Source organism: Jatropha curcas, chromosome 1, assembly GCF_041381405.1.
Source record: "Jatropha curcas cultivar XTBG-Jc1 chromosome 1, XTBG_Jcur_1.0, whole genome shotgun sequence".
Lineage (NCBI taxonomy): Eukaryota > Viridiplantae > Streptophyta > Magnoliopsida > Malpighiales > Euphorbiaceae > Jatropha > Jatropha curcas.
Window position 1 is genome coordinate 11,846,604 of NC_143151.1, and position 10,075 is coordinate 11,856,678.

Genomic DNA, 10,075 nt, shown 5'->3' on the forward strand with positions numbered 1-10,075 from the left:
ATAATTGCTAAGATTCGTTTAATGTTTCTGTTGATTTGAATTTCATAGCTGTGCTTTTATTTGTTCACGTTTCAATTACTTTATTTTAAATTGCGATTAGTTTGTCTAAAAAAATAAATAAATTTGCAATTAGTTAGAATAAGGCTTAATGACAGGCTTTCAAGCTTTTAAATAAAAAAGTTTGGTTAAAATTTTATTAGATGTTCAGTTCTGTTATTTTTAACCAATGTTTGCATGAATTCTCAATCTCAACTTTATTTGAACTTCTAATAGTTACAAGTTCACAGTCAAGTAGCCGCTTAAAATGCATTATGCGATCCAATTAGAAAATTAGGTACTCGAATCTGTTTTGAAATTTTCTTTAGTACCTGAATTCTATTATAATTATCCATTTAAATATCTGAACATGTTTAAATATTTATTTAGCATTAAAAATATTTTTATTTTTATTTTTTAAAATAAAAAGTAAGTAAAAATTATAAAATTATCATTTTGACTTAATAAAAAATATTAAATATAATTATAACATCAATTATAATTGAAAAGGTTTATATAATTTTCTTTTAACAGAATAATTACTTAGATATTTTAGAATAATAATTAAAGGCTTAACATACAAAAATACTCTAACTTTTCAACATATAGCAAAATTCCCTTAAAATGAAGTTCGTTCCATCGGCATCCTATTTTAAAATTTAAATTTATTAGCACCCTAAAATAGGATTAGGGTGAGCATTTACAATAAAAAAAAAATCATGGGTCCCAATTAACCACTTGGGTTTAACTTAACCCATGAATCTTAAAATTTCCTACACACAACGTTTTGAATATAAAACTAAACCCAACATTTCCACTCTCAATCATTATTGTTCACCTTCTCTCAATAGTATTTTGCGAGGAAATAAATTAGTTTAAATGCTTGAAAGTGAAATTATTATGCTGATAATTGCAGTAATTATGTACTGAATATTGGCTAATACTTGACCCTCCAAACGTGTCCGCTACATCATTAAAAATACCTTAAATTTTACGGGTAATTTTAATTGTACCCTAAATTCAATTTTTTTTTCTAGCACTCTGAACTTGAATTTTAGTTATAATAGCACGTTAATTTCAAAATTGTACCTAATTGAATGAATAAAATATTATTTTTATGAGACCCAATTTAACTTTTTCTCTCAAATTAAACTCATTCCCACCACTACTACTTATAAATAAATATTAAAATAAAAAATAAACTATTCACCTTAAAAATAAAATACTTTTATTTATTAATACAATATTGACAACAAGTAATGATTTTGTAAAAATAAACTGACTTCGTAATGAATAAAAACCTATCTTTATAAGAGATTTTACCTTATTATAAACAAAATTTCATGCTTAAAATATGTCAAAACAAAAATCTAAACTAATATTTTATGTTTATCACTGACTAAAATTTATTATTTTACTTGGCTTTACTTTTTATGAATTTAAATTCCTAATCAATATTTGTTACGGCGTTATTAAAAAGTAAATTTTTAGTTAACTTGACTATAAGAGAGACCGTAGATCCAATAAAAATAATATTTTATTCATTAAATTGGATATAATCTGAAATTACGATATTATTATAACTAAAATTGAAATTCAAGGTACTAAGAGAAGAAAATTGAATTTAAGATATAATTAAAACTACTTTCAAAGTTTAGAGTATTTTTAATGAATTAGTCAAACATGTCAGGCACTTGACTTGACTTTATACGTGGCAAAATTTTTTTTTGATGCTGATGGACTCATGTTTGGAGGGGGACCATGTTTAATTGTTTTCTAGGCTTTTGATTCAAGTCTGTACTTTTTGGTTACCAAACTTTCGCTTATTGCTATAATGAATTGAATTAACTTTTGTGCTTTTTTTTTAATATAATGTATTAGAATTTCATTAAAAACTTCGAATCGATACAAATAATATAGGGAGAATATAATCCTCTCCTGAAGATCAAACAATGAACAAAACTTTTATAATTAAAATAATTATTGTTTACTGATCTAATAAGAAATCCTAAAGAAAATTAGAAGTTGAATTTGAAAAAATTAATAGATCTTTAAAATGGTTGGCTAGACAAACTCTTTAAATTTTCTGTACATAATTTAATATCCATAAACTAATTATTTATGACGAACACGAAAAATTTAAACCACTAAATCCAACGGAGGAAATCTTTGAAAAACTTTTTTTGGTCCAATTTATATTGCACATGAGGAAAGCTCAAGCATGAGTCAAGCTTTACTAAACAAGCTTGAACTTTATGATATTTGGCAAGTTGGGCTCGGCATTTTAATATTTTTTAACTGTAAGACAGTGAAAATAAGAGCTAAGTGACTTAGAGCTACGTGCTCTCTTTACCGCTCCAAGTGAGCAACACCAAGTGTCTAAATAACAAGCGATAAATGATGAAGATAAATTAAATAAATTATAAATATAATAAAGGTAAAAGGTATTACAAAGATATATTTAGACTCTTAGGACATAAATGTTCTAGACTTGTGGAGTACATTTGATAGAATATAAATATAATTTGTATATAAGGGCTAATTATATTTTGGATAGAATCAGAATAAGATTAGGAGATTTTATTCTTATTCCTTCACGAATAGTTATCCATTAAGAATTCTACCTACAATTCTAATCAAGGTCTTTTTACCTCTGTATCTCCTTCAAAGTCAACCATCAAAAACAAAATAATCAGATTTCAAATCAGATGCAAAAGCTCTAGAAAGAGAAAAAACTTTTGAAAGTAAAAGAAGATGCAACGAAATTGATTTAAAAAAAAAAAAAAAAAAGCTATATAAAAGAGAACTGACCTGCATTTGAGTTGCTGACAAAGCCTGTAAAATATAAATAGAATGAAATAAAGGAAAAATCAATACCTTTAAAGAAGGAAAAAATAATGACAATCAAATATTGTAATAAACAAAAACAGGCATAGCAAGTTGAAAACATAGGTTCAGCAATATACTGCGATATATTCTCTTTGAATAGCCATTGATCATAATGGTTCTTTGATCACTGAGAAAAAAATGGCTGTTGAGAAAAAATTGCTACAATATTTATATTGATATAAGAGATAAAATATATTAGGTTATAGGAAATAAAAATGATAATTTTAAATGATTTTATATGGATTAAAAAATTCAAAAATTTAAAAGTTAAGTTTTAGTTGGATTAGATGATTAAATTAGTAAAAAATTATCAATATCATATTTTAGATGTTAAATTGAAAAATTAATTAAATTAGCCGATCAAAATACAGAAAGATAATATAAAACTTAAAATTTTAAAAAAAAAAATTTAAGCAAAGACAGTAATTTGAACTTTTTCTTTGTTTCAGTTTTCATACAAATATATATATCAGATTAGTCTTTAGGGTTTTTTAGCATATAAATACTTGCTTTCAAGTATTGCAAAGATAAAATACAGTTCAAGCATTATGCAATTGAACGGCTAAACCATTCTAGATACCATCAACTTCGTTACCTGTAATAATTGCATTCTAAAATGAATTTAATTTCCCACACACTCAAATTTTAAACTTGTGTAAAAATTGCATCCTAATTACAAATTCAGTCAAAATTAAAATAAAAATATAATAAACGGGGGACCCATATGAGTCAATTAACCCACCTTGGATAGGCTTACTAAAACGCACCGTTTAGGGATAGGAGAAGTTTAACCCATCTCAGCCCCTTCATGTGCAATTTGTTCTCTCTCTCACCGTAGCCTACGACGACGTCTCCCTCCTCAAGTTCTTCATCTGGATCTGTTTGCTCTCTCTCTCTCTCTCTCTCTCTCTCTCTCTCTCCTCTTTCCTCACCTGGTGCACAGGGGCCATAGTATCTTTGATTATGAGAGGACCTTGGATCTGTTATTTGATGTCTTCTTTGGTCATGAAGAAAGCCCGCAAAAAAGCGAGCGCAATTTCCTCAGAATTGTTAGAAAATGAAAGCCGACCCAGCAGAAAGGGAATTTAAGGCGATTTCTTCAATGACTGGACTCCTTCATCGAATTGAACTTTCAATTCCACGCTTCTTTTCTATATACGCAGACTTCAAATTTAGCTGTCGGACAACATTGAATTCCAGAATCTCGAATCAAATCCCGAAAAACCCCAAATTCCGATTCTTTCTTATCCTAAATCCTCGCTTTCGTTTATTTATCTTATTAATAATCTTTGATTCAACAATTCGTGTGATTATTGATTCTGGATTCCGAATTTCAATAATGGGGACACCGCACTTTCCGATCTTGGTAAACATTGCCCCAAAGAAGATCCAATAGCTACGGTGATGCATTCGTAGAACCGTTGGTTTCGGTTTCAAAAACATTAATTTCGGTTATAAAAAAACATAGTTTTAAAATTAATTTCGGTTATAAAAAAATTGAAATGGAACTGTTTTTAAACAGTTTTTTCGTACGGTTTTAAAATCACTAGTTTTGAACTAATAATTAAATAATATATTTTAAACTTTTTCAAATATTTTTTTAAGATTGATAGCTTGAAGAAATAATATTATTGAAAAAACTAAATTAATTTAATAAAAATTTTTAAAAATTACTTAAAAAAACTATAATAAAAAAAAAGTTAAAAGTTTATTTAAGAATATATTTTTCATGGTTTCAAATCGAAATCGTAATTTTAAACCAAAACTATTGATTTCGATCTAAAAAATGAAAAATCGAAATCATATCTTAAGTTTACGGTTTTAATTAAAATTTTAGAACTAAAATTGTTGACCACGGTTTACTACCGATTTTAATCGATTCGATTTCAATTTGAAACCGAATCGTGGTTATCTCTATCACATGGTGCACATGGGCCATGATTTTTTTGATACTATTGCAATAATGGCGACAGGACCATCCAACTTCCTGTACCAGCCATGCTTATAAACTGTGTCCAAAATAAAGAAGAGCCGTGATGGAGAGAGAGAGAGAGAGGAATAGTTGAAGAAGAGAGGCCGTAAAAGAATTAGGGTTGGGTTAGAATAACCAAAACGGCATCGTTTAGAACAAACTAAAGTTGGATTAGTTAACTTTCATGGGTCTCGCATTTATTATATGTTAATGTCAATTTTGACTGAATTTATAATTAGGTATAATTTTTACGTAAGTTTGAAATTAGAATGTAGAATGTCTGCATCTGCAGGGTTAAATTCATTTTAAAGTGTAATTGTTACAAATTGTCAAGTTGAGAGTATAGGAAATCGTTTAGCTGCAATTAAATTCAAAAGAAGTGAAGTTTCTTTGATTATTTGTTAAACTTACTTTCAAACTTACCAAAATAATTAAAGTTGTGGCTTTTAATTCTATGTTGATATCTTTAGTTCATACTTCTAGTTAAATATTACATTAGGATCCATTTTTTCATTCAAGAAGAATTTCCTATTTTGAGAATTAAAGTTTCTAATTTGGGTTATAGAGTTTATATATCAAATCCCATTTTGGATTGTAATTTTTCAGGCTCATCGGGTTTAGTCTCTTTTGAACCAAACTAACGAATGCCACCCATACACTGGTTAGAATCTAAGCCATGGCAGTGCACAAGTGTGCACATACACATTTTTAGAATCAAGCAGCAAATCAAACTTTCATGCTCTATAAACAATGCAATCAGAAAAACGTCCTATGAAATTTCTGAGTTTGTCCACTTACTACTTCAGGAAAACAACTTAAAACAAAATTGTGAAATAATCCATATTAGGACAGTTTATATCACCTATCATTACATCTTCCACAGAAAACATCTTGATATGAGAGGTATGCGGAGATGAAAGACATCACAGATCACACGAGTAACTTCCTCCTGTCATGAGACCATGCTGGAATAGAAGAAGCTGCATAGTTTGCATGATTATCTCTTGAAACAACGGACAACAGTTTTAACTTCTCCATAAAACATGTGTCCTCCTATCGAGTAACTATGGGCATGGTCTTTAAGCTGTGATCTTCTTAATGAATTTAATGAATTCCGAATGGATACAACCCAGAAAGTTTGATGGAAGCATCTAATTCTGCTATGAAATGACTTCGAAATGAAGATCTCAGTCACTTGAACCTTCCGTATTTTCTGGGAAGACAAGTTGCAGGTCCTCATTATCTCTATACGCTTGAACAAGAGCCGCAGCTTTGTACACAAACATCCCAAACATGGCAGGGACAAGCTGTGAAAGAACAACGCATGGTTGGTTGGTGACTAAGAACATGTTATAGCAAGTACAAATTTGCCTTGCTATTGAATTAGTTCTATGAGCAGTTCTCAGCATTTTTATTTATAGAGCAAGAAAACTGAAAGAGAAATTATATTACAGATTACCTGAAAATCAAAAAAATCATTAGCAAAGGAGTGGTGAGAAAGGGCCCACAATCCATAAATTGCAGCTGGTATCACAAGCCTTGGAGATGAAAGAGCAAGACCACTTCCTTTAATTGTTCTCTCTAATGAGTCCCTAAGGTCCTCGCTTCTTATCCCAATTCTGACAGAAAAAATAAACATGAGTTCCAACAGGATTATCTCTTTGGACATGTGAATAAATAAAGGCAGGAATTTTAAGCACTACTTCTTAGATTTCTTTTGCATGAAGATGGGAGGAATTATCTCTTTGGAAAGGTTGTCTGCATGCCAGCATAAAAGTTGAAGGTACAAGCAACTGCACTGAAAGCAAAATTTGTCATAATAGAAGAATTAAGTAGAATGGACAAGAGTAAAAAGATTTCTCCTTTTCCTTTTCCTAAAGGGAAAAGAGAGCATGAGAAACTTCTATGATTGAGGTCGACAGATACCAACTGATCCATGGAAAAATTTTAAGTGAGTAAATTAATGTGCAGTTCAATGTTGTTCGAGGATGATGCTATGAAAAACATTTCTCCACTACCACCAACTACTATCCATATACCTAACATTTACTTTCTCCACTGGAACTTTTGTATGATTGTATTTTCTGTTGAATTACAGATGAATAGAACTTGCCATGTTTGTCAAGTATTAAAGGTTCAAATAATTTCTCGTATTGGTAAGGGGCTTGTAACACTTTTGCCTTTCTGAATTAAGCTCCAATTTTGGGAAGTCCTTACAAGCTTAGGTTGACACGACCTTGCTCAAAGCTTTTTGCTTCAGTAAAAGCAGCCTAAATACAATAACACATCAACTAGTCTTGAGGGGTATCAATATACCTGAAAAGTACCCCAATCGCATAACTAATTGCAGCCTGTAAAATTAGCAAGTTCGTCAGTTTTCTGTAAGAATTAAATTCAAGATTTCAATTTTCAATAGCATCAAAAGGAGATGCAGTTCCAATTGAACATAAAAATTAAACTATGCACTTTTTAGTTACCCAAAAGACCAAAACAAAAGGTATAAACAAACTTAAAAATCTCTAAACTATATATAGATTAAACAATTGTGTTTTATACCGGATATTTCCAATTCTCACTGTCATCAGAATCAGATAGACACAAATGATTAACTACAGAAGCTCTACAACAGCCAAGAATTTTTTTTTTTTTTTTTTTTTTTGAAACCCAGCCATGGCAAAATCATTTGTCTAAGTGAAAACTTTACCTCAATTGATAAAGCAATCAAGCAATATCCACTACATGCAGTTCCTATACCAACTGATAAAAGCATCAATTCCCTTTTGAGCTGCAAGAGTAAAACCAAAGAATCAGCATGTTCCAGAGCAAGATAACACAAATATTTTGATATAAATTGCGCAGAAGAATTCTTTTACAAACAATTCACAAAGAAAAAGAATCAAAGGTGGTTAGATTGCTTCAATTTTGGAGGCAACTAATCCATTTTTCTAGTCACTTGGAACACAATTTCACATTAGAGGCAACATGTATAAAAGGAATATATGGAAACTCTGCAGATTATAACAACTATGTAAAACAAGTTAAATGAAAAAATACAACACAAACCAGACAAAAAATCTTGATCACAAAGTACATATGCTCCTATATAACAGATATATTTATGTGGCTCAAGGTCAACAAAAGATTATTTTACACGAACCGAATAAATTTAAGGATCCTATTTGTTGTAAAATTGAATTGAAAACAGTATAATGTAATATAGCTAGCAAAGGGCTTTTTCCATACGATTTAACATGTAGAATAGCAACATAAGTTGGAAGATTGAACACTGATAAGTGCTTCAGATACAATCATAAGTACCATCCCACCATAAACATATCTTAGAAAACTGCAAATATATTATGAAAAGAGATAAGACACAAATCCCTAGCAGAAAAATTCAAGGAACTGGATCTGGAACAACCAATTGTATTAATCTAAATACATTATAATCCCAGAACTGACTGTGAAGAAAAAACTTAATATTAACAGCTCCAAACAACAAGTTTAATGGAAATATCATACAGCTTCATATCTGAGAAGGTTCAGTTTCTTCCTTCTGTCTCTATCATCCTGCATTGCCTGTATCATAATGCATAGGTAATAACACCCAACCAGAAGTTTAGTTCAGCAAAAACAAACCATAATGATATGCACACCTTAGCAATGGCTTTCTTATTCATTGGTGCAGAGTTGTCACCTGATATCCATTCCTGGGTTCTGGAAAGTTTCAAAAATCCTCCATCATCATCTCTTCCCATAACCTGCATATGTATCAGAGCTGCTAAAAATGGCACATCTGCGTTTGAATCAGCTTGGCCTAAAAGATTATATAGTACTACAAAAAGGAAAATGAAAATTAACAAGCATTAAGAAGACGGAATAAGAATGTCCCAAGTGATGAAATCTTTGAAAAGGAGAACGGTTTGTTTAGCACATTCAACACTGCAGATGCTCAAAAGCTTTCTGTGATCTGTTACAGTACCACAGTTGAAGTAACTTTTCCAAGCATTTGATTGGTGTAATCTAAATGCTACTCTGTTATGATAATTGATGATAGTCTGAAGGCATTCTTCTAATAGGCAGCATATAAACAAATTTAATTTAGTACCAGGTGCGCTTTGATTAACTTGCAAATTTTCTTTTTCATGTACCTCTTCCAATATAAACATTTCATCTTACCTGCTTTAATTCTTGAGGGTTGTCAGCAAGTTTACCAGCATCAAAATCAACAAATTTCAAGAACTCTCCGAGCCAAAACCTATCAGAAGCTTTGGATATAAAATCTCCATTTAGTTCCCTTTCCTTAATGAACATTCTCAAGACATCCTCTTCTGCAAGTTCCCTCACTGTAAAAAATAATAAAACAGAGATAAATTAACAATAGCCCATAAATAAAAAAGGGCAGAGTCACCCATTTGAAGCAATGACAGAAGAGGAGGAGAATCCTGAATCTAAATACCCTAAACCCAAATTTCCATTAGGAGAATTTATCTAGAATGTAAGCATCCCCTAGTAACCAATATAATCATTTTATCCTCACACGTCAATTGTCAACCACTCATCAAAAGAACCAGAGTTGCATAAAGAGACAGAGAGATTATCGGAACCTGCATCAGAACTAGCTCTAAACAATGAGACTGTTGTTGTGCTTCTCTTGAAAAGAGTCCTTGAAGATGACCTTGGAACTGAAGGTATGGTGCATGTGGAGAAGCAAGTAATTCTTGGAATTGTTTCCATCTGTGTGTTTTGGGGAGCGAACGAAGAAGAAAATATCTATAGAGTTTTAACTTTGGAGTGGACACAACCTGGCTGGAAATTGATCAGGAAGAAAGGATTATTACTCGCTACACTGTTATTGGTTTTGGTTCATCATTTGGGTCTTTTGTCTCTTTGGTCCACATCTGCACCGAGTGGAAAGACAAATTTGTCCTTTACAAAGGAAATCACACTAACTCCCAGACCCAATCCCACTCAAAATCAATTGAACCGCTTTGCATTGTCAGCCTTATTTAAACCCTCTATTTTGTGGATGTGAGTGTGACTAATGCTTCGATTTTGCTCAGACATTAGTAGCTAAATCCGCAAAGAGAAAGAAAAGCGAAGAAGAAAACATAAAGAGGTGGACAAGACGAAGATAGAAGAGGTACACTCCACTGCAAAAAGGCAGAGAGTTGCCCA

The 10,075-nt window shown here is 31.0% G+C and overlaps 1 protein-coding gene and 1 long non-coding RNA gene across 5 annotated transcripts; both read right to left on the bottom strand.

Annotated features, from left to right (window-relative positions):
- Window positions 1-2,526: 2,526 nt before the first annotated feature.
- On the bottom strand, window positions 2,527-4,358 carry LOC149499009 (uncharacterized). The gene is made up of 3 exons (XR_016322734.1): window positions 3,668-4,358; window positions 2,848-2,871; window positions 2,527-2,698 (listed from the first exon to the last, which is right to left on the bottom strand). It is a non-coding gene; the product is annotated as an uncharacterized LOC149499009 (long non-coding RNA).
- A 1,244-nt stretch (window positions 4,359-5,602) lies between these two features.
- On the bottom strand, window positions 5,603-9,846 carry LOC105635098 (NF-kappa-B inhibitor-like protein). Of its 4 annotated transcripts, XM_089726406.1 has the most exons (9): window positions 9,505-9,822; window positions 9,077-9,243; window positions 8,554-8,658; window positions 8,420-8,476; window positions 7,602-7,682; window positions 7,214-7,248; window positions 6,601-6,690; window positions 6,357-6,516; window positions 5,603-6,204 (listed from the first exon to the last, which is right to left on the bottom strand). In XM_089726406.1, exons 1-9 carry the CDS (start codon window positions 9,632-9,634, stop codon window positions 6,085-6,087), a joined length of 945 nt encoding a protein of 314 aa, XP_089582532.1. In that variant the 5' UTR covers window positions 9,635-9,822; the 3' UTR covers window positions 5,603-6,084. The 4 variants fall into 4 exon arrangements, with proteins under 4 accessions (XP_089582532.1, XP_089582538.1, XP_089582535.1 ...); XM_089726412.1 differs by lacking the exon at window positions 8,420-8,476 and having other exon boundaries at window positions 9,505-9,840; XM_089726409.1 differs by lacking the exon at window positions 7,214-7,248 and having other exon boundaries at window positions 6,601-6,695; window positions 9,505-9,836.
- Window positions 9,847-10,075: the final 229 nt, after the last annotated feature.